Here is a 25,498-nt window from a genome sequence, read left to right as displayed (position 1 = left end):
GGTCCCTTCACCCAGATGTGGCAGAAAGGCTCTTCAACCTGTGGGGGCATCCAGTCATTGATCTGTTCGCTACCGGCACAGCAGAAAACTCGAGGTTTTCTACTCAGTTGTGCCGGACCCATGGGCAGCTGCAGAGGACACTCTTCAACATCCAAGGGACAACGTCTTCGTGTACACCTTTCCCCCGTTCTGTCTGATTTGCAAGGTGATCAGCAGGGTGCTGGTCACCCCGAATCTTCGGATGATTCTGATGGCACCCAAATGGCCCCAGGCCGTTTGGTATCCGGATCTGCTGGCTCTGCTCGCTGAAGCACAGAGAGATTCCCCATTGGCACAACCTCCTGTGCCAGCCACACGTGGAACTGTACTACCGATTGGTTCGGTCCCTGTCTCTTCACGGCTGGCTGTTATCCACCATCTCTTGCGAGCGAGAATTTTCTTGTCAAGCAGCAACAGAGATGGCTGGGTACCTCAGGCAGTCCTCTGCAGCTGTGTACCAGGGGAAGTGGTCCGTCTTCTGTGGTTGGTGTCGTGGACGGGGTCTCTCTCCTCTCAGAGCCACTCTTCAGCAGGTAGCGGATTTCCTCGTCTTCCTTCACCGAGAGAAGCTCCTCTCTGTATTCGCAGTTAAAGGCTACAGAGCCGCCCTGGCCCTAGTCCTTAAACTGCGGGGAGTGGACATCTCCACCTCCATGGAGATCTCCCTCCTGATGAAGAGCTTCGAGAGGTCTTGCCCACCCAGGGAACTCAGGCCCCCAGGATGGGATGTGACTCTCGTCCTTAGGAGTTTGACTCGAAGACCCTTTGATCCCCTCCGAGAGTCGTCAGACAGGGATCTGTTGGCCCTGGCATCGGCGAAGAGAGTAGGGGAACTTCATGGTCTTTCCTTCGATGTTAAGCACATGAGGGGATGGGGATCTGTGACACTCGATTTTGTCCCGGACTTCGTAGCGAAGACTCAGAACCCTTCGGTCCCTGACGACCGGTTCGAGTCATTTATGATCCTCTCCCTGAAGGACTTCACAGACGATGATGCGGATGAGATGCTGCTTTGTCCTGTGAGGGCGCTACGGCACTATCTGAAGAGAACTCAGCACCTCAGACCTGAGTGTCGACTCCTCTTCGTTAGCACCGGGGTTACCAAGAAGGAGGTGTCCAAGAACACTCTTTCTTTCTGGCTTCGTGAGGTGATCAGGAAGGCGTACGCTGCAGATAGGAGTGACGACACCCGTACCCTTTGTCCGAGAGCCCACGAAGTCAGAGGTATTGGTCCAACCATTGCGTTCCGCAAGAACTTCTCCGTGGCACAGGTGCTGAAGGCAGGGGTTTGGGCCAACGAGACCACCTTCACATCTTTCTACCTTTGGGATATCGCCCACAGGTCCTTGGACACCTTCTCCTTGGGACCTGTGGTGGCTGCTCAACAAATTGTGTAGCTTACCCAGCTCCCGAGCAGACAGAACAGCATCACATCCTTGTGTGACTGCGTGAATGGTCGAGTGAAAGAGAGTGTGACTGGCTTCTCTTCCTCTTCCTTTCTCTCCTCTACTTGTGGGCAGAGGGCTGCAGTCGTCACTACACTGGACAGGAGGCCGATGCAGGTAAGCTACGTGACTGAGCTCCGTCCTATCCCTTTCAGTTGGGATAGGAGCGGTTATCCGCCACTCCCCTAACAAGGGGGGAAGTGGATGCCAACAAGAGACAAACCCATGACCTTATATTTGGCTCTTGAGTAGGAACTAGTTCTTGCTTGCTATTCATAAGAGGCACACTTGCCTCCCTCTTATGAATTTGGTCCAGAGGTCTGACCACTGATCCTGCGGTGCACACCCCGATCAGCTGGGCAGAGGCTAGGATTCCTCCCTCTACTCTTACGACCAGGGAGAGAACCAAGGTTGGACGAACACCAGTCTGTTCTTAAGACTCAGATTCCACCCACCAATAAGTGAATCTTCCTATTGTTAAAGGACCGTGGGTTTGTATTACGTGTCGGAACAAATCACAATTTGTCGTAAATTGTGTTTTTCCTAACTATACAAACCTGAGGTCCTTTACACATAGTCCCACCTTATGCCACCCCTCACTCTGTTCCTGGGCCTAAAGCAAAGTGAAGCTTCACCTCCCAGCCAGGCGGGACACCCGACTATCGGACAAGCAGTTAACTACCGAACCACCTTGTTCGAAAGCTTACGACCGGTTCCAGCTGGTGCTGATTACATTCGTATTGTTAAAGGACCTCAGGTTTGTATAGTTAGGAAAAATACAATTTACGACAAATTGAGATTTTTAAAAAATACATTTTGGTAGCTTACAACATAGTTCCAGGAAAAGACCTTGTTATCTTATGACTTGTGAATTCCAAATACATATATATTTATTTTATGGGAAAAAAATTACCTCTTGTGTTCTGCACTTTGGTCAGATCCATTTCAGTAAAAAAAATAAATGAGAAAAAATGACCAGTACACTAAGTTACATGGAAATGGGGTCAGAGGATTGTGGTTTTAGTGAAATGATGAGTAGCTGTAGGGAGAGATATTTAATAGCATATCATCAGTTCCTATTTATAGACTGGACTGTCTGCTATTAAATCATCTACAGTGTTGTTATGTGAATGATTGTAGAAAGTTGTTAACATTTAACATTTTCTATCCTTGTGGTCACTCCTGTAGCTTGTAAGTATGACTGTGTGGAGTCTCATTCCCACCAGCATTGGTAGTAAAGGTATTTTAAACCATGGCTGTTTATATTAATGATCTAAATGTATTTCATAATATATATTCAATTTGTTATAGCTATGATAACATATCAGTATGTTGTTTAATGTTACAGACATTGGCAAGAGCTAGGGTACCTGATTATTTATGTGACTGGGCGACCTGATATGCAGCAGCAGAAGGTGGTGTCTTGGCTTGCCCAACATAATTTCCCTCATGGTCTTGTTTCCTTTGCTGATGGTCTCTCTAGAGATCCATTAGGTCACAAAGCTGATTATTTAAGGGGATTGATTAATGTAAGTATTGGTTTTTGTCCTTTACTTATCAAATATTGTTTAAGGTTTGCTATCATTAGTTTTCAGTGTTTTAAGTGTAAATAAGTTAGTAATTACAGAGCTATTTTTTCTTTTTGTTAAAACACGTAAAACAGATTAAGTGCATGGTATAGATATACGTACTCTATGATTTGATTTTTCATTATCAGACTCTGTATTGTGATGCTTGGATACTGACCAAAATCCTTATTGAAACTATTTTTACAGCACACAGGAACAAACCCATATGCATATAGCTTAAAGAGCCTCATGCTAGGGTTTGAAGTAATTGGTACTCTTCAGACCAAAGTATAAGACATTGGTTTATCCGTATTCTTCTGTACCTGTCATCTGTCCATGTAACAAGTATTTTTTCTGTTTAGTTAATCAACCCAGCTCCTTTAAGATAGTCAAGATTGTTCATTGCAGTCTAAATTACCAATTGATGTCCATACAGGCATTCCATCTTCATGAGACTCAAATTGGCATTACATATATGTAGACATGATGGATGCATAAAAACACAATGTTCAGACAGGAGAGTATCCAAAATAATTGTAACAGCACAGGACATTATAGCATTTTGCCTGTTTACACTAGCAACCACGTGCCAAACTGTGAGGTCTGGAGAGCTATGCCCAGGAGTCAAAAGAGATTATCATAACCCATTTTACTTGTTAAGGAAAATTCTAAATTCAGAATACAGTTTTAACTGAACATTGCTACCTTGAAGTCTATTTATCATAAATCAAATTGTATCCTGAGGACGTGTTGCTACTTTACACCAAATGGTGTCAGTATAGGTGCTTAGGATTACAAAATGTACATAAAGTAAGCGAGTTTTAATGCCATGAATGCATTACATAAGCAAATGGGGAAGAGAAAGGTCTTAAGAACCTTGTTTTGATAATTAAGCAGGTGTTAGTTGTAGAGATTTTTTTGTTGCTTTGGGGACAAAGTTGTGTGAAGCAGGGGTGAGTAAAAGAGCAGCTTCACATGGAGTGATAGCTATACTAATGGTCAATAAAAATGACCTGTTAATGGAAAAAGAAAAGACTCACAGTGGGTTCAGGTTCATAAGGCTTGTACACTACTGAATGGAATTATGTAAAATATGTTGGAAAACAATATGTTTTGGATTTCATGTTATTTTCAACTATAGCATGACACAGGGTGTGGCAGCATCCCTTTGGTTCCTATGTGTATCCACATGTTAGCCTTTTACTTTGACCTCCAAGCTTGCTTCCTTTTTCCAGTTGTCCTGTCCAACACCTCTAAATGTTACTTCTTTGTGCAACCGAGGGGTTTTCTCAGAGTTACACCTTTAGTTCCTTTGTACTATTTAATTTCCTTTTATTTTCTGTCCAATTATTCCAACTCTTTCTTTTAACTTTCTTTAGTGCTGAATGACCAACAGTGCACCAGTGCTTGGTTGGAGAGTCTTAAGTTTTATGAACCACCCAATTAGAAAATCAATCAATATAATTTTTTATTTTGTCAGGTGAACATAAAAATTTAATATGAACCCTTCAATAGTGCTAGTTCATGAAGATTTTCAGTTCAGACCATTTTGTAACAAAATTTATCAACCTGTCTATGTTTGTGTAATAATTGATTATTTGTTGACAACATGTATCATTGCCAAAAATTTTTTCATGTTTACCTAATTACTACAATAGACCAATTGCAAAACTAATGTAAAGTTTATCAATTATGATGCTAAAGGTTTAGTGCCAAAAGTTATGAAGTTATGCAACACTGTTTGCTGTAACCATACATAAGGAAAACATTTTGAAATCAATCATATAATGCGACAGCAAACCTTCCAAGGTTGGTATGCCTGTAGGCCTAGCGCCGCCCACGTACTTTCCATCCTGTTCGCATCGGGAGCCGGCACCTGGAACAAAGATGGCGATGCTCCCCCCCTCCCTGCTGGGAACAGCGGAGCATAAATATTATGCATAAAATTACCCAAGTTTCCGATAACAAACCGCTAGGAGAAACCGAAGGGGTATGGGACAAATCAAAGGCAGGTGGCGAAACATATGGAGCAGTCTGGTGTATCGCCGATACAAAAGAAACCGGCAACGCTTGGTCATCCAAAGATGGCGTCGACTCCTTTCTTTTGTACTGGCCTTTCTCATAAAACTTCCTCCACTGTTCCACTGACCAACCATGACAAACAGAACAAGGATTAGAAATTGTACATACATTTTCTCTGCACCTACTACACGTTGGATGAGGATCCGTCGACACCGAACTTGGGAATCTTGAACACGGAAAGCCACTGAATCCAGGGCATTTCCTTTGTCTTGCCTTCGAAACGGAAGAAGATCCCGACGGTGACACGAAAAATTCCATCTAACCACTTACACACTCTTACAGCTCACACCCACACTGAGCACACTCAGAGAAAGAGAATTAATAAGAAAAATTAAAAAGAAATGGATAAAAACAGGCAAACTAAAACCGGCTTTAAACAGGTGGACAGATAACACGTCCTATCTTAAAGGTGGTAGAAAGATAACTGGTAGGTCACAGGACGCCAAGGGCATTCTGGGTAATACATGCCCCGTGACCTGGTAGACGCCAATAGTCCCTGGATCGCACAAGTTTAATTTTAATTCTACCAGTTTCCAGCTTGGCGCTTGTAAATCCTAATGTTAAGACTGAAGGTTTGTTTCGTATATGAACAAAGTCACTTTTTAAATTCTGAGCTGATTTGTCCAGTTACTTCAGCCATTATTACATTAATAAGAAGTCATCATTGCTTATTTATTAAGACATATTTATGATAATAAAGATTTACAGTTACAGGTGTAATTAGATTGCACTGAATAGCAAAAATCACTGATGAAATGAAGTGTGAAAGATAAAAGAAAAAGCAATGGCAAATTTTAAAAGATAAAGTTTGAGATATTGCACTGAAGATAGAAAGTGTAAAAATAGTGTGTGAAGAAAGTTAAGTATATCTTAGTTTAACCAGACCACTGAGCTGATTAACAGCTCTCACAGGGCTGACCCAAAGGATTAGATATTTTTATGTGGCTAGGAACCAATTGGTTGCCTAGTAAGGGGACCTACAGCTTATTGTGGGATACGAACCACATTATATCGAGAAATTAATTTCAATTCGCCAGAAATGAATTCCTCTCATTCCACATTGGCAGAGCGGGGAGTCGAATTTGTGTCTACCGAATCAGTAGGGAGCACGTAAACCACTCGTCCAACAAGGAACTAGAATGTGAAGAATTTAATAAGTTATCATCCTAAGATTGAGTAGTCATTAGAATCATGTTATTCAACTTCCTCACCTTGGGTACTACTGCACTCCTTGCCTTATTGTCACATAAAGTCCTGCCTTGTAATATTTCTAATTTTCTTTCTAGGATCATGCTGTAGTTGTTATGGCAGCTTATGGAAGTTCAAAAGACATCACTGTTTACAATAGTATTGGCCTTAAACCTGAACAGATCTACATAGTTGGAAAAGCCAGCAAAAAACAGCATGCCACAGCACAGGTAATTAGGATTTATCAAGTGAATTAAAGTGGTAATGTGAATATTTTCCTAATACTACCTTGTTATCATACATTCTTTGCAGGTTTATTTTGAGATTTTAAAAATAAAAGGATTGTTTATTTTTGTTTGTTTATAGAATAGAGTTGAGAGGAGATACCAAGGGAAAGTGAATGAAAGAAAGTATTTTGGAAAGAAAATATGACATTTATGTTGCGTGTAAGATGGAGAATAGTCTACAAAGAAACAGTTGCATGCAGACCAAGTCTGAGGGCCAAGTAGTGGGTTAAGATTTTAGAGTACACATTCCCCGTTATGTGCAGTCATCAAACCTTGTCAATTTTATAAATATGATGGAAAAAGCAGGGTCAACAAACAGAGAAAAGATATGTTTGGAAATATATTAAAAGCATAACAATGCCATCTAAAAGGATAGAATGGGTAGCAGTAAGAAAGCCCAAGCAATAATGACTGCCAATTCAGATCACCTGAAGTGCAAAAATACTTAAAGTAAATATATGTAATAAATTGAAATAAATTTATGAAAATAAATAAACTGTAAATATAGTAAAAATAGGATAAAGCAGAGATTACAAAGCCATAATTAATAAATATGTACAGTAATTCTTTACACCTGAATGTTGTCTTTTAATGTAACAGAATGAAATATACACAGCCAACCTACTGTTTTCCAATTTCAGAATAACAAATTATACCCATCATATCAGTATAGTATGTGACTACAAAAGTTGAACAAGAGGAAAATACTTTAATGCAACATCATTATGACACATGACTAGTAAAAGCAGAACTAATTAAACTATATTAAATATTTCATTTCCTTGTTAAAGTTAAAATAATTCATTGAAGTCAAATTTACTTTTTTTAAGCAAAGTGTGAATCCTATCATGATAAAGAAAGGCTGGCAGTTAAATGAAAAGTCTGGCTAACAGTTAAATATAGTCCCTTCCTTCACTGAATAATCTTTGAATTGTCTATTCAGGTGTTGACAGAAGGTTATGCTGCTCACTTGACTTCCCTCTCAGCATTGGGGAAATCCCGTCCAGCAAAAGGCAATCCACAGATGGTTATCCCACGTGTGTTCTTTGGCCTGCCTGGTCAGAGCAGTGCCCTGCGGAGAAGACGGTAAGCTAAGTTGAATTAAATTATCCATAAGTGTTAATGCATGATCTTCATGATGTCATGCATGAAGATTAGCGCTCAGCTTTGCTTATTTCTTGTCAGATCAAGAAGCATTTTATCATTACATACAGTTGGATGCTTATTTTAAGGAGGAAAGAAACTATACATCTTGGTTGGAAGTCCATACTCAGTATACTCAAAATTTAACTTTAGGTGAGAAAAATAACACTCTGGGATGAGGTTTGCTTATTTTTATGTATTTATTTTAATTCATATATGTCTCTCTTTATGTCATATCTGTTACTCAGAATATCAGTCCTTTTCAAAAGTCTATGACATTTTGATAAAGAGATTTTATTATTTCATTTTTCCTGAAGTGTTACAATGAATAATTCTTTATGGATACCTTTTTGCAAACTATCCATAAGAATTATTGTAGTGTATGCTTGAACCCTGAATTTCTACCGATTCTCTCTTTTGTTATTTAAGTCTTTGTGTATAAACTCTATTGAGTCAGAGGTATCAGTGTTAACACCCAAGGGCTTATTATACACTACTTTTATACAAGGCAAATGTAAAGGTAGTGAGATTTATTCATCTCTAAAAAAATTAAATTGGAAATGTCAGATAAGTATAAATAAAACTCAGATTTAATGAAATGCTAGGTATTATCACACCATGAAATGTTTGTATATATGATACGTATTAAATTCTTCCAGTGTTTCTGTCTTCGTGGAAGGGGAAAGAGTAAGATCATTCATTTTTACACATTGAATTAGTTGTCCTAGATCACTAGCTATAGAGTTTACCATATGGAATTACAGTAAGTTCCCAGTCTTAGGAACCCTTTACAATGATATAGTATATTGTAAATCATTTTATGATAACCCTGATGATTTATGATAACCCTGGTATGTTACATGATAATTTAGGAAGGCAGTATAATGACACGCATGACTGAGATATTCTTTAGACATTCTCATAGAATCCCCAAATTTCAAATGGTTTATAGGTATGAGTTTCCTTGGTTTTGTCATGTTTTCACTTCACATTATGAAATATTTTCTGTATTATGCCATGCTAGATAAGATTTCTTTGTTCCCAACAGAAATTTAGTCTTGGATATCCTTGCCATCACTTGAACGATGATTGAAAATAGTGAATGGTTTGAGAATACAATGGAAAGAAAACAAATCTGTTTGCAAGTAAATGCAATAGAATTGCATTTGCTAGGCAACTGTCTTTGCCTATGTTATAGTGTTTTGTTTTCTTTCCAAGTAATACATACTGTAGTTCTATTAGATGAAATGTAATTGTTATAATAGTATATTTAGGTGTTGGTGATCAGAGCATTAATGGTCATTCAACCAGGGAAATTATTTGTGCTGTCTTTCCTGCACAAGAAATGTAAATATTTCCCTAATGCAGTAAAAGGGTTACATAGTCACAGTTTAGTTTGGAGTTGTAAGGAATATCATATTTTCATAAGCTGTGATGTTTTCTGTTTGCAACTGGCATAGATTATAAAGGCATACTCATCATACTAATTTCATTAGTTTTAATTTTTGATAATGTCTGTTTATTTTACTTCAACATCATACATAAGTTTGTAGAGGGGATAGTGGAGTACATAATGTAATTTTGTTATTGATTGCTAAAAGTCTGACCAATGATTTTGAAAGGTCCTTTTCTACACTTACATTCTTACAATATGAAAATTTACCGGTAATGTTCATATTAGCGATTAACTGTAATTGTTCTTCGAGATGACAAATAGCTCTGAAATGTCTTTCAGGGCTTGGTTAAGTACGTATATGCAGAGAAGTAGCTTCTTTCATCACAAGTCATCAAACATATGTTTGACTACAATTGTTGCCTTCAGTGTCCTTGGATTGTCTATTTAACAGAATTATGATAGTTAAGATGCTTGTACCACCTGGTATGTTTTGAGGGTACAACACTGTTACAGCTTTGTCCAAAATTCAAGGGGGAATTTTGGACAGGATAGTACATATTATCTAGGAGGATCTGTCCTGGACACATACAGTGTCCATAAAGTCTTGGTGCAATTTAAAATATTATAGCTTTGTAACTATACATGAGAATTAATAAGTAAAAAGGATAAGAAAATTACCTACTTTATCCATCTTGTTAATTTTCAGTATGTTCACCTTCCTACTAACACAGAAATATGATTCTGTAATTCTCTGAAAACATTTTCCAGCAGATTATCAGTAATACCTTCAAATACCTTCAATCACATCAGTTATCATTGCTTTCAAGTCTTCTAAAGATTGAGTCTTAGTTAAATAAAAAATACATGTACTTTTCACATCCCATTAAAAGAAATCCAGTAGAGTCAATTCTGGTGAATTTGGAGTCCACCTCTTTCAATTTCAATCCATCTGTTAGGGAATGTTTCATTTAAAATGCCTAACTTTCAGAACAAAGTGATAAGGTGCACCTTCTTGTTAAAAAAACTGTATTCTCTGTAAGTTCTAATCGTTCAAGCTTAAGAATAAAGTAATTTCGTAGCATTTCTAAATAGTTATCACCATTAAACATGTCGTTCCAAAAAGAATGGCCCTATAATTCGATCCTTTCCCAAAGCACACCAGACGTTAATTTTGAGAGAATCTTTTGCATGTTCAACAAAAGATACACATGGCTTTTCAGTTCCCCAAATACATACAGCAATTATGCCTGTTGACCTTGGCTCTAAGGTGGAATGTTGCTTTGTCAAAGAACATTAAATTATTGAAAAATGTATAATCAGTATTAATTCTTTCATTGAACTGATGGCAGAAAGTAAGTCATGTATGATAACTCGTATGTGCAAGTGTTGCCAGATCTCTCAGATTCCTTGCTATACAATCTTTGATTGTTTTTAACTGGTTATCAACTGGCACTTTGAAAATTATCCTATTGTTAAGACCTCAGGTGTGTTAGCTATAAAAAAAACAAATTGATAATAAATTTGTCATATTAACAACATTTGATGCCTTTGGATTCTGTACGCATTTCAAGATTTTTCCGCAGAATCTTGGCATATTAGCATTTCCAAAGATGCTTGTCTGAGACTCTTCCTTGGATTTCTTTCTAAGGGTTGTTCTACAGTTGCCACAGTTCCTTCGTCAACACATGGGATACCAGATAATGGTTTATCAATAACAGAACCTTATCTTCATCCACCTGGCCAAGCAATTCCTGTGTGGTGCTTCTTTATTGTACTGGGTTGTAAACCTTTGGATAGCGACAGTACATTTTAGCTCGGCCAGCTAAAGAATGCCATTTTCCTTCTCTTCTAGTGAAGCCCTGGGTCAAGAGAAGTTCTGAAAAAAACAGTCATTTTTTTTAAGTTTCAGAAATTTTGAAGTATTGCATAAAACAAATAGTAAATAAAGCTCCAGACGAACAGAAAAAATAGTCACTTCAAACTTTCATATGCTTTTTACAGATTAATTCTATCTTGTATAGTGAAGAAGCTACAAGTATTTTAAATTGCACCATTAATGTATGGACACCCTGTACTATCTACGTACAGTAGTACCTCGAGATACGAAATTAATCCGTTCTGAGGCGCCCTTCGTATCATGAGGTTTTCGTATCTTGGACCACATTTTACATGTAAAATGGCTAATCCGTTCCAAGCCCTCCAAAAACACCCCAGTAAATTTCATAATAAAGCTAAATTGGCCTATAAACAATGAAATACTACAACAATTTGGACCATTCAATACCTAAATTAATTAAAAAAATGCAAAATATAATCTGTAAATAAAGTGTATATTAGTGTACATGGTAACAAGAAATATACTGTATGTAAAATGTGGAAGCTTACCTTTCGAGTGAGGCTACGTACATACGTAACTATCCAAGGAAGATTGCTTCTGCCTACTTTTCACAATGTTCCTGTGTGAGCCTTTTCGGGGGGGTGTCTTCTACAAATGATTGCACTTTATGAAAAGCGGCTTTAATTTCTGCCGTTTTTTTTTCTTTTGTACATATGTACGTATGTACACTTTAAAAAATATATACGTACGTACTACATACGTAACTATCCAAGGAAGATTGCTTCTGCCTACTTTTCACAATGTTCCTGTGTGAGCCTTTTCGGGGGTGTCTTTCTTAAAACAATGATTGCACTTTATGAAAATAAAGCGGCTTTAATTTCTACTGGGTTTTTTTCCTCTCTTTTTGATTTTTAACTTTTTTTTTTACCTTTTTTTTTTTACTTTACGTAAGTTTTTTTTTTTTTTTTTTTTTTTTTTTTTACAGAATTTCAACTTTTTGTTTTTTATCACTTGGTTCTTTTTTTGTACCTCAAGACTCTGTTGGCCCTGGTGTCCATCAAAACCCTGTTCAACCAAATGCTCTCTCTGCAACTGATTTGGGTACTGAATGTTCGGCTGCTGACCTTCAACATAAACTGAAGTGCCTTGATTATACGTATACATACTGGTATGCATGTTGTAAATGATTGGTCTACACCCTCTGTTCAGCAGGGAGTGGAGATTCTACCAACCTTGCAAAGTTTCCAGTTATCCCATGAGAGAGACCTTGATCACTTATCCCATATGAGAGATCTTGGTCACTTTTATTTTTTTTTTTTTTAATATTACTTACACATTGACGATCTCGAAAACGAATACCGCGTGCGTACTATAACAATGCTGGTACCGAGTGGCCGAGCCACGCCACCACGTGCACATAGTAGATGCATGATGGGAGGGAAGCTGGCCAATAGGAGAGAAGGATTTCATGGCCACGACTAGCATCAGGAACCAATGGGAGAGCAGGAGGATGGTGGCGAGTCTGCTAGTACTAAGATGGCGGCGCGCGGCGCGATTTTCAAAATTGTTATCCGGGCGAATCTCGGACTTTCAGAAACCTTTCGTATCTTGAAAACTTTTCGTATGTAGAGCCGTTAAATTTTTCGTATTGGCTTTCGTATCTCGAGTTTTTCGTAAGTTGAGCCTTTCGTATGTCGAGGTACCACTGTAGTATCATTTATTTAATATATTTGTGCCATTAATATAGTACAACCAAGACTCCTCCATGGCCTTAAATCTAAGTTGGCAGAGTAGAATATTTTTTATAAAAGTATGACTTAATGAGACCCAAACAACTGTAGCCTTTGTCTATAGGGATACCTTAACTGTACTGATACGGTCTGCATTTCCATCTTTCCACTTGGTTTGTATGGTGCTTTTACGTTGCATGGAACCAGTGGTTATTCAGCAACGGCTTTCCACTTGGGAGGAGTTGCAGTTGGAGAATGTACAGTTTAGTTAGTTGACCATTAAAGACATTACTTTTACATTGCTTTGGTGGATCAAAATTGCAATAAATTTTGAAAATCACAAAAAATTATGTATTAGTGCATCAAAACAGACTCAGCACTTGGATTTTAACTTGGTAATGTGTCATAAGGCTACTAAAGTGTTGATTTGTTGACCACTTGAAGTCTAGATGGATGAATACTGTTTTGAGTAGATATGAAATGTCATTATTATTGATATCTCCTGTATTGCAACTTGTGTTAATGTCTCTATCTCATATAAGGTTATGGGCACTGAAGTCCCCTAACAGTGAAAATGGAATGACAAGCTAATTAATTATTTTCTCTTGGTTGAAGTGAGGAAGGTACATATATGGAACAAAGTACTAGTGTGTTTTAAGAGGCGTACTGAAAATGCTTGCTGTGTTGTTCTTAATGGCTACAGTGATATAATAAATGATAGCTGCCCTGTCTTTGTCACATTCTCCTAGTAGAGCAGATCATTGCATACATTTATAAATTTACACCAGGTTTAAGGCTTCACAACCTAGCTTGGTCTCTTGAAGAAACCAAGGTGCAATCACCAAGGATAATTTTCAAGTTCTCAGTTTAAGCTCTTAAACTGGAAAGATAATGGTTTATTAAATATTTTCAATCATTTCACTTGTAAACTTGAAGTATTTTTCATTTGACTGAAGAGTTAAGTTTTCCTTTAGAAATTCTTGTTAAAGTAGATAGTTGGAATTTTTTCCCCTATATTTCTGTTATTTTCTTACTTTAGTTTTCATTTACATGTTATTTTTCTGTATTTTGGCCATCTCGCGTTTTTGCTTACAAGCTTGAGATATGGAATTATGCTTTTCATAGTAATTTCCAACAGTGGATAGTTTTTATCTTTGTGCCTCATCTAAAATGAAGAAACAGTTTGAAGTCCGCCCCTATGGGAAGGCTTTTATTGCATGTTTGGTTTGGTTTAGTTGAAATTGTAGACTTTGTCTCAGTATCACTCAGAGGATTACTGTTGAGCAATCAGGCAGTCCTCATTGAGTCATCTCCAGTCACTTCATTCAGGATACTGTATTCTTTTCATTATTTCTTCCTTGTCACTAGTAATTTCAAATTCTGGGCCATTAGAAGGAACTTTGCTGTTCTGATGTCTTGCTTCCTCCTACATTATAGAAGTGGATTTCTTTTGCTCTTCTTTGTTTCCATCAAATTTTGGGATGAAACTCTGCTGATTACAGACGGCCCTCGGTTAGCAGCAGGGGTTCTGTTCCTGGCCGCGGACGCTAAGTGAATTTTGACGCTAAGCGATTTTAAAGCCTGCAGCCGCCGCACACCTTCTTTAGAAATTCTAGACCAGTTAACAGTGCTCTAGACCAGTCAAACAGTGCTGTAATCCCTCAATGGCACAATAAGTAAAATTATATTTATGCAGTATAGTACTACAGTGGACCCCCCATATTCGCGTTCTCCGGATTCGCGGACTCACACATTCGCGGATTTCTCTTGGGAACGTTTCCCTGCATTATTTGCGGAAAATTCGCGCATCGCGTATTTTTCTATGAGAAATATCCACAAAATTCCTGGTTTTTGTTTTATCAATTTCATCTATAAAATGCACTTTTTGTGATAAAACTATTAAAAAAAGATGATCGAAAATTTTAGTGGTTTTTCTTAAGTTTTAACTAACAAAATAGGCTGTTTTTATTTAGCATTTTTATTAAGGGGTTCCAAAACATTCGCAGGGATTCTAACTATTTTGCATGGGGGGTTCTGGATACAGCATCCCCCCACCTCGCAGAACACATACGGGCAGGGACCACTGTATAGAATTTACTGTACAGTACATTATAGTATTATAAATACTGTAAAGTGAAAAAAGCCTAGATTTAATCCTTTGGGTGTCTAGAGTATGTAAAGATATAATAAGGTTTTATACAGTGTACAGGTAGCTGTAGTGTTCAAGTTATGATAATTCATGTTACGATAATCAGATTTTATGAGAGACCAAATTTACAATAGCCTAACTTTATCCCATCTTCTAGTTACATAAGTTCAAAAACAGCAAAACAGACTGATGAAAGTATGGTTTTAACGTTATATTCGTTGCATAAACGTGTACAGCCATGAACAACCGAACGAGAAACAACTTTACTTCTAAGTACAACCGAATTGGATAACATCCGTTTGGCTTGTATTTCAATCATCGTACTCTAGTACACTATTACTATAGTTGTTATGAATGACGTTATGTAGAATAGAACTGAGATATCTTAATGTAATAACTTTATTCGTTATAGCTCAAAGATCAATCAGGAAATATACTGTTAAATTTAAACCTATTTATAACTGAAGCTGAGAAAACTGTTCAAGCTGCTAATGACCATTATCGTGCATCGGCAACAAGGATAAAACTCCAGTAAACGTATACCATCAAAGACAACCGTAGATAAATGAATATGTGATTGATGGGTTTGGATTAAAAACTAGTTTTGTATCATAAAACTCCATTTTATTACAGAATTAATATCCTCCCATAAAACTCCATTTTATTACAGAATTAATATCCTCCCAAGCAGTTTTGCTTGATTACAAATGAATCCTGTATATGTAAATATTTGTAAGTTAGGTTTTCATAAGTACCATAATAGCCAAACAGTATGTTAGTAATGTTTATTTTCAGTTAGCGTTTCTTTGGAATCAAGGTATTTATTGTATTTAAACTCCTCCCCTTACAAGACCTCACATTTAACTCCAAAATCTTAGATTTTTTTCATGGCTATTTGGAGCTGCACTTTCTCTCAGAAATGTCGTACAGTTTCAGAGCCTTACACTCCATCATCAGTAAGAAAAGTTACATGTGGAATTAAGAAGATATAAATGTCCTCTCATTTCTGGTTTTTATTTTATATTAGAGCTTACTCTTTGCCTTTCTGTTTAAAGTTACTAGATATTAAATATTTTTCTTAAATGGTCAAATTTGTGTCTATACAGTTCCTGGTATACATTTGAAACAAATATTGATGTATTGTTACAATCGCATATCGTATAATGAATTAAGAGAAGGAATGAGAAAGATGCATAAGGGAAATTACTTAAAGAAATACCTTGGTATTGAAGAAAGCAAGAAGCCCTTTGATGTTACATAAGTTTAGAGTAAAGGGTTGCAGTTTTAGGGATTCAGTAAAGGTTGTATGGACAATTGAGTAATGATTTAAAAAGAGAATCAAACATTTTTTATGTAATAGTTGAAAAGTAAGTGGTAGTTCTAACTTTCAGAATGAGGAAAGGGATTAGTAAAAAGATGATGAACATCAATAAACCAGTAAGAAAAAATAGTAAAGACAAGTTATGAGGAACAGATTGAAAGTTCTAGGAAAAAAATTGGAGGAATGTAGTTTTGAAAATAAAGTATACTGTAAGTGACAAAGGTGGAAAAACTATATATTTAAGAATATTTAAGTGAAGAATTTGAAATTCTGGAAGCTTATAAAATGCAAACACTTCTCACAGGGCCAGAAAGTTACAAGGAGGTTTGAGAATTTAGTAAAAGATACATGATCAAGGAGAGTAGTAATGTGTTTGCCTGAACAACAGCGATAACAACAGGGATATCTTTGCAAATTTGGTAGTGGTAAGATGACAGTAGAATTTTTTCACACTAAAATCTTCGAAGATCATGATTAGAACACTGCTTAAAATATTAGACGGTAATGCTTGAGGAAATGTAGGAGAATATGTATTGGCTGTAGGAAAGGTGTACGAGACATGGGAAGTAGTTAAAAGATTATTATATGAAGGTATAAATCTTAGTTGGGATTAATCAGTGCAAGCATACGCTAATGTGATTTTGTGGTTTGTGGATTTTGAAAGTTATTTATTCAAATGAGAAGACTAGTTAAGATGATGGGGCTGGAAAATGATTGGGGTAGAAGGGAATGCTAAAAGGTATGTTTTGTTTGGCTAAAATCAGAAGGCAATTTTCTTGTAGAAGATGGAGTATTGGAGCCATGAACCTCACAAGAATGGAAGTGGAATCAGATTTGATTTTTTTTATAATGAACATGCTTGAAATGAAAACGAAAGTAGTAATGACAAAATATTTAAAAAATAGTCCAATCAGAACAGTGGTTTGCAGTGTTTTCTAAGAATTACAAGTATAATATATGAAGTGAATGAAAAGGAAAAGATTACAGTTTAGAATGAACTTGAAAAGACGGAAGAGGATAGTGTTACTGAATTGGTTTAAAAGAGAAAGATGTTACACTTTTATTGGAAGGAACCACTAATCTGGGTGAGTATAAGAAAAATTAACATACAGTCAAGAATTACCGGAATGCCTGGGGAAGAATAGAAATTGTAAAAATAAGGTACCTACCCTACATTAGATCACTTGAATAGGCATTAGACAGTAAATTTTTAAAATTGACAGAGTTAGTTGGTTCTGAATTACTTTTAATTTTCTTAATTTGCTTTTGTGTCTCATTAGGACAGTACAGCAAATAACATAACATCTGCTTTGGCCTTTCTTGCTGCCTTGCTGGAAGGAAAACTTTTAAGCCTTGAATTTATTTTTCTGCAATGAGACTTCAAATTAACATTCATTGGTATCAGTGCCAACAATTTTACCAACCTAGTCAGGCAATGCATTCTTTGTTGCTCACACAGTTTAGGAACTTTTCATTCTCTGTTAGCCTTGTCTTTTTAAGCAAATCATTAGGGATTGAAGAAAACTAGTCAATCTGTTTTAAGAGAGAAATAAGTATGATTTCGGAGAATAATTATTAAAGTGTATATAGTATTTTGGAAATATTAGACTTCCCATGTTCTTTTTTTTTGGACATCTTAATGTTTTATGGTCTCTCCTTCATTTTCCCTCTTTGGTTTATGGGGTCTTTGTTTCCCCTCTAGTATTTAGGAAAAGGTACACATTATAATTGTCTACTTTTACACCTATTGTTATAGTTTACAGTACATAGTACATATTTTCTGTTAAGATGGTTTTACAACAGCAGGACAGAATACTGTCATGCTTCATTTGTTACTCTATAGGTATATGCCTTCCGAGGAAGTTCATAGGTACTACTGAAAAATTAAAGTGTAGTAATCCTATAATGCTCCATAGGATTGTTATTGAAGGAAAGGTATTTGTTGATTTACATTTAGTTCATGGTAATTATCAGGAGATAAGGTAAGGCTTTAGTTTGTGATGAAAAAAAATATCCTGGTATTTGCTAGTTGCTTGAAAATGTATATGTAGTACTCCATTCATTTAAAATGAAAAAATATATATATTTTCTTTGCTTACTTCATATTTTTTAATTAACATATATGTTTTGTTTTCCCAGTCACTTGTGTTGCATATTTGAAATCAGCTCAGTTATTGACATTTAGTTTTAAGTGACACATTTATTTTTAAGTATTTTGAGCACTTGTTGTAAACCACTGACTGCAAGTACCATGGACATTTAGCTTTGGATGCAACAACATCAAATGTTGGTGTACTATTTTGTTTTTATGTGGAGCAACAGAATTATATCCAGGATGTTTTTGTGATATTTTACATGATAGGTTATGACCAAAATTCACAATCATTTTCAGGCTTTTTAAGGTCAGTTTCTGAAAGAATGGAAAAGCCATATTACTGTACAGTATTTGGAATTTTAGAAGAAAGCACTGCCACATCAGTATCACAATGGACATGGCTTTTTATTTAGTGAGTTATTTTGTTAAATATGTTTAGGATTTGTGGTATCACTGCAGTACTTCACATATCTGAAACAGGACGGCCATACTGATATAGTGCTACTAATTTTTGTATAGTGTTGGATTTGTATGTTGCATTTTTCTGTTTTGTTGACATCTGATTTTGTGTGTTGCAGTTGATATAAATTTCTACTTTTTTTGTGCACTAGTGTGTTAGTCTCAATGTACCTTCTTGCTATAGTACATATACAAACTATAGTCACTGAAGTTCAACTTTCTTTGCGAAGAACTCCATGATTTCAAGGTTTTATTAACTGCACATGAGGTCTTTCCCTACCTTGGAATTTTGGTAGTTTAAACTTACAGTAGCAAGTAGTAAACTTGACTTACTGTCATTTAACTACAAAATTTCACCAGTGCGGGACAAGGGCCAGATGTTCTTTTCAATTTGGCTTTGAATTCATATAATTTTTTGCAGATATTGGGCAGCCCAGAAAGTGTCTTCAAATCGCAAAGAATGATATGGCAGCCGTTAAAATTGGCAGTATGTGCAGGGTTGAACAATATAGTTGTCTAGACTGCACAGTGCTTCTTATGTTTTAATTTATTTGTTTTAATTTTCTTCTTCTTTAGGACAATGTCAGTATCATTGGGTTAAATTTTTGCTTGTTTGTGTTCTGATCAATTATGAGAACAGCAAATTTGAACCACTTTCATACACCTTGCTCATGGGTGAAAGTGTGCAGGAGTGAGCTTTACAAGTATGAAACTGTCATTTAGATTTGCTACTTTGATAATATTGTCCCTTTTTATTTGCATGTCTTCAACATGATTTTGTTCCTGAATACTAAATGTACATGATCCTTTACAGCACTAATTAATAATAATACTTATGTCCACTAAGGTTACTGCCTAAACAAGTAAAATGTTAATTGTAGGCTTTTTAGGATCCGTGCATATTATGTGCATATGTAGATGCAATGGACTGTTGACCATCCATTCCGAAAAAATACCCATAATTACATATAAGAAATTGAATTTTTCAGCACAGAATAGTGTTCACTGTAAGTTCTTGGGTTGATGATTAATCCTTATTTCTTTTGGATACACTAGCACTTTTGATTCAAATAAAATAACTTTTCATAGATGTGTGCATTTTTCTGAAATGACAAATTTTTTAAAACAATTTGTATTTTTCATAGCTAACAAACCTGAGGTCTTGACAATATGTTAATTTCCAAGCACCTAGCTGGAACCGGTTAAATAATCATAGATTGTAAAGCAAGGAATCTGTGAAATCTGGCAACACATGTGCACATTGGGTGAAAGCTGGTCAAAGACCGCGCAACCCACGCCATCACATTTAGTCTTTTTTCTTAACCACCTTGGGGAGTGACGTATTTGCTTACTCTTTGTCCAAGCCGGTTGTTTTGTCCATGTTTCGCTCTTATTTGTTGTCCGTGTGTGTTTGTGTCAGTATGGCTTTCTCTGCGTCTTCACGGGCATGTGCCCAGGTGTTCAAGGTTTCCCATATTCCCGTTTCCTGGCTTCTACTACGGACCCCCATTCGACTTGCAGTAGGTGCTGTTCTAATTTCTGTACTATGATGAAACCCTGCCCGGAATGTCATGTGTGGCCTAGATCGCAGTGGAAGTTATTTTATGGTAAGAGGGAGCATCACAGAGTTTCGACTCTTCCTTCTTGGGAAGGGTTTTCTTCTCCTCACCTAGATGCTTCGTCTTCTACCTTAGTCAATACATACACATACTTTGATTGCGATACATTAACAAGCTCATTTGTCCTATTTTACTTTTGGTATATGATTTCTAGTGACTTTGGCTGTTTCAGCAAAAACTCCAGGTTCCACCTTTCCTCTCCACAACCAGATCACTTGTGGAATTGGTGCATTACCACCAAGTTATTAAGCTTTATCTGCAAATTTAAATTTTTCGATACTCAGTGGAAGCTCACATAAATGGAGGTTTTTGGTTTGACCTTCATAGTTGCAGGAAATATTAATGCATATTAGGCCCAGCCTACTATGTTGTATGGCTATACTGTGCCTACTAGCCCTCTCCTATCTTTGCTTACACTTCCGGCACTCTTATAACTGTATAGTAAGTAAAAAAAAAAAATAACAATATTAAAATGGGGTTGGTGTTCTATCATCATTGGACATCTCTGTTGAGTAGCATACTGAACTTTTGTCACCATAGGGGATCTCCTCATAGGACGTCTCTTCTGTTAGTGATGCACATTCCTTTGGCAGTGCAAGGACATTTCCTGTTTTCGGTGCAAATTCCTTTGACAGGGCACAAGTTGACAGCAGGGTACTCGGCACGTATCTGCATAGAGCATCTTCTGGTAGGATATCCCATGGGATTATCCTATCATCTCCTCTGTCTACTTGGGGAAGACCCATTAAGACCTCTTTGCTACACTGTTCAACAGAAAGCTAGAGTTCTACTGTTCTGTTGGTTCCCAATCTAAATATTAATGATCTCATTGAGATCAGATTGTATTGTGGAAAACTCCCCCACACTCAGTTCATGTTTTGTTCTTCTTTTGGGGCCCTTTTGGGATTTACAGTTGGACTCCAAAATGTTTCTGATATTACTTGATGAACTCATTGAACCTTTCTTTAATTACCTCTTCTACTGGCTGGTCAGCACATTTAAAATGTATGGAGTATTCAGGTGCCTTGGAACTAATAAATTACTGTGTTGCATCAGTACTTTTCCAGGCCAATTGCCAGTGTTGTATCCTTTAGCATTTTCCTAGCCACAGCCAAAATTACCTCAGGTTTATCACTATATATTACAGTTCTCTGACCTCTTTGTATTCTCTTGGTCCTGGTTGTCATCCAGGACTACCATCACCCAACCAAAATAGCATTGTGTAGCCTTTAGCTGTACAGATGATGCCTTGGTTTATGTATGCTTCCTCCTCCTGATGGTGTTTGGATATTTACAGGCAAAAGCTGTCACAGAATAGTTCATCAGATATATTGGTATTATACACTAGGGCAAATATAAGGTCTTCAATTAGTTCTTTTGTTTGATTGTGGAAGGACTTTATTTCTTCCTTAAGGTGCTTGATGCTTCACCAAACACCTTATTGGTAAGACTGGTATACCTTTGAAAACAGTACCTACAGACAATCATTCTTGGCACTGAAATTTTCCATACATATCTTTCTGTAGAACATTTTACTGCCACCTTAATTTTATGGCCCCTCCCAACTTTTCCTGCGCTGTATTATTGCACAGACCACTTAATCTTCATCTTGAAATATTGATTTGATTTCCATTGCACTATTTTTACCAGCTTTTGTGGTATATCCACACTGTCTTGTGTAGAATAGGTAAGCAACTGATTTTTAAGTTTTTTCAATATGCACTTTAGTGAAAGTTTCCTGAGTACTCTCATATCATGTTAACAGTCCATTTATTTCCCAGTTATTTTGATAAATAAAATTTGTGCTTAAGGCTTAAATACACTCTTGTTCATTCATAACTTAGTAATACCTTCTTTGTAACACCTTTTCCTCAAGACAGTTTGATAGGTGTTGGAAATTAATTTAGTGTTATGAGACAGTCCTTTTACAGTGAGTGAGTGTTTGGCCAGCATTATGGGTCAGCTTAGGTCATGGGTAATTTGTACAATGCCCAAGACAGTGATGGATTGCAATACATAAGGCTGATGGCCCACTCCATTTTAGCACCTCAGCATATTATTACACTAATATTGCATAAGTTTTTTCTTTAATGATAATTTTATTTTGATAATACTATTCAGTACACATCCAAATATTCACAATATAGGATATTTGTTACTAATGGATTTTACTGCAGCATTGCTCTTTGGAATCTATTCTCTGTTTGGCATATTTTAATTCTTTATAGTAACAGGTAGACCCTGGTTAACGGCAGGGGTTCGGTTATCGGCCAAGTGCCGGCCATTGAAAAAAATTCACTGTTAACCGAATAAAGGCATTTATGATGCCGAATATGCCCATAATCTGCTTAACAGTGCCATTAACCGGTTAACGCTGCCGATAAACTGCCTACCAGTGCCAAAAATCTGGTTAACGTTGTCGTTAGCCAAGCACTGAATGTAAAATTGAAACGCTGTCAACCTGGGACTCCCATAACATACCTTGGGGCTCTACTTTTTCATTGCTTCTCACAAGTTATTTTGTGCACCTCTGAGTAAACTTATACTTACCCACCCATATCCTCATTTAAAGTTATCCTCCTTGAATTCAGTATACTGCTATTTCCATTATGTGCAGTCCACTGGGACAGGTTTGCCACTAACTTAAGACCAAAGACAAATGGTAAGACCATAACTCAAAACTAGGCAGGTAGCTGCATTTTGACATTTGTTTTACTGTTCAAGTATTGCAAGTATTTTTGCAGAATATCTTTTCCGGTAGCATTCAACACTAATTTATATTTAGGTTATTGTTGGAGTATTGTCCTAATATATGGAAGGCTCCTCTGCCATTCCTTTACATACGCATTATCAATATGGTATGTTTAGTTTCTGACTCCATATTGTGACAAGCTTTTTCTCAGCTGAGAGAAGCTTCCTCCCTCTATGACCCCTCTCTCAAAAATCAGAGTCCAACCTCTCAAACATAGCTTGAAACAATGTCTCCGATGGTTCAGCAAGAGGAAGAGATGACGTCATTGGCAAATGAGAGGATGTCACAAAAATGGGAGAAAGAGATGCCACCACAGCTGACATCATAGGCTGAGAGGATGCTGGGAGTGACTTCACAACATCTCGAATGACAGCGATGGACAATGGCCTCATTGGTGGAGCGATAAAGGGTGACCCAGCAAGCGCTGCATTGATACAGGTGTCCCGCTAGGAGCCAGCACACGAGATCCATTGTAATGTAGGCCTGGAGGTGGAGGGGGGGGAGGTTCGAGCCTCCAAGAAATGTGATAGAAGGCCATCCAAGGAGGGGAAACCCTGTAGGCCTAGAGATGCTTAAACAGACCCCATTTTGTTTTATTCTGAATCTGAATTAAACGAAACAGAAGGCATAGCTACCTCCGTCCTGGGAAGGACATTGGATCCCGCGAGAGAGGGGGCTACATTAAACAAAATCTCATCCTGTTCAACCCCCGATACTTCCAACGACGAATCAATGGAAAAAAAGGAAGTAGACAGGTACAACCGAAGCAGGGGGAACGCTTCTGGAAGAGGGGGATGCTGAAACGTTCAATTAATGAGGAGGCAAAAAGCCTTCCCAAGAAGGACTAATAGAAACTTTGCAATGCTCCCTCTTCTTGTAAAATGCCCTCCACTGCAACTTACGCCAGGAACAACATTCCGGGCAAGGATTAGTAATTGTACAAAAATTAGAGCAGCACCTACTGCATGTATGGAGATCTGTAATGGAAGCAGCTAAAAACCTGGAGTACGGAAGACCCCCAACACCCAGGCACATGCGTTGATGAGGCCTTGACGAATTGGAGGACTCCATGATAACAAATCACACACACAAACACTGAAAGAAATCATGGGCAAACAAAGCAACCAGCTTGGAAGGAGAGCAAAAGCAACTGCTCTCCAAGGCAGTCAAAGAAAGACTGACACATCATGAGGTTCTGAGCCTGGTCATTGACCAGTTTCCACCTTGTATACCCATGAGTTGCCAGATGCCCCAGATTCCTTGCTTTACGATCTTTGATTGTTTTTAACTGGCTTCCAGCTGGCACAAGAAGATTATCCTGTTGTTAAGACCGAGGGTTTATTAGCTATGAAAAATACAAATTGATTGAAAATTCATCATTTTTGAGAACTTAAACATTATCCTTAATATTTATCAGGAAGCTTGGTGCACCATACATGCCTGCAGATTTTGAATTAAAATCTAGGGTTAAACAGTTTTAGTCAAACTTTCTTTTCATTGGTTCTGAGCCTTCTTGCAGTATTTGTCCTATAACTCACTTTTGTAATTATTCCAAAAGTTTTGTTTGATGAATGACACTTCAGCTAATACTATGTACTGTATTTCTCTCATTGTAGCCAAGACTGATAAGAGTAAAATGCACATAATAACTTGACAGGGATGTTATTTAACTGTAGTTTTATAAATTTTGTGTGCCTAGAAAAGCCATCCACATTTTCATGGATCAAGACATCACTGCAAGATGTACAATACTTTTTAGTGAAATAAGGCATGACAGTTTTCAGCTATGTCAAAATACTTTCAATACAGCAACATAAAATATGATTGGGCAGTAATCTTTTGGATATATGAGGGAATCCTGACTAAAAAAAATGCACCAACCAGTTAATAAAAATTATTTAATTTCACTTGTGACATTAATTGCAAGTATTTAAAGGTATTTATTAAATCTAGATAATCGTTTACATTGCTGTTAAATCCTAAAGATGTGTGTAATTCATTCATAAGAATGACCTAATTATAATCCTTATCCATAGGACACTGATAATTTTGGTACTCTTTTTAATATGTTATTCAAACAGATTGGTTGGAATTTACCTGATTGTTTAGAATATTTGTAAAGCATGGTTTGACAAGTTCATTTGAAATTAGTTGTAAGACTAATATTTCACTGTTTTTATAGTTGACTATATGGATTATTGCTGTTGTATTTAATATTTAGTGCTTCAAGTCATTATTAAGCAAAGGACATATGTTCATGACTGCTGCCTGTAGTAGGTGCAGTAATATTTTGTTCTAATTAAAAAATTAAGACCTATAAGGAAATTATTTTACACAAATACAAGTTGATGCATTTTTGAAATTATAAATTGTCAATTTCAGACTGAT

The 25,498-nt window shown here is 36.9% G+C and overlaps 1 protein-coding gene across 1 annotated transcript in view; it reads left to right on the top strand.

Moving 5' to 3' along the window:
• Positions 1 to 25,498, top strand: part of LOC135224902 (protein retinal degeneration B-like) — a 143,783-nt gene that overhangs the window by 114,741 nt on the left and 3,544 nt on the right. The window contains exons 20-22 of the mRNA XM_064264227.1: positions 2,833 to 3,013; positions 6,421 to 6,552; positions 7,553 to 7,695. Coding sequence (XP_064120297.1) covers positions 2,833 to 3,013; positions 6,421 to 6,552; positions 7,553 to 7,695 — 456 coding nt within the window. The remainder of the gene's footprint in view (positions 1 to 2,832; positions 3,014 to 6,420; positions 6,553 to 7,552; positions 7,696 to 25,498) is intronic.

This window comes from Macrobrachium nipponense, chromosome 12 (assembly GCF_015104395.2).
Source record: "Macrobrachium nipponense isolate FS-2020 chromosome 12, ASM1510439v2, whole genome shotgun sequence".
Taxonomy (NCBI): Eukaryota; Metazoa; Arthropoda; class Malacostraca; order Decapoda; family Palaemonidae; genus Macrobrachium; species Macrobrachium nipponense.
This window is presented reverse-complemented; position numbering and strand designations above follow the sequence as displayed.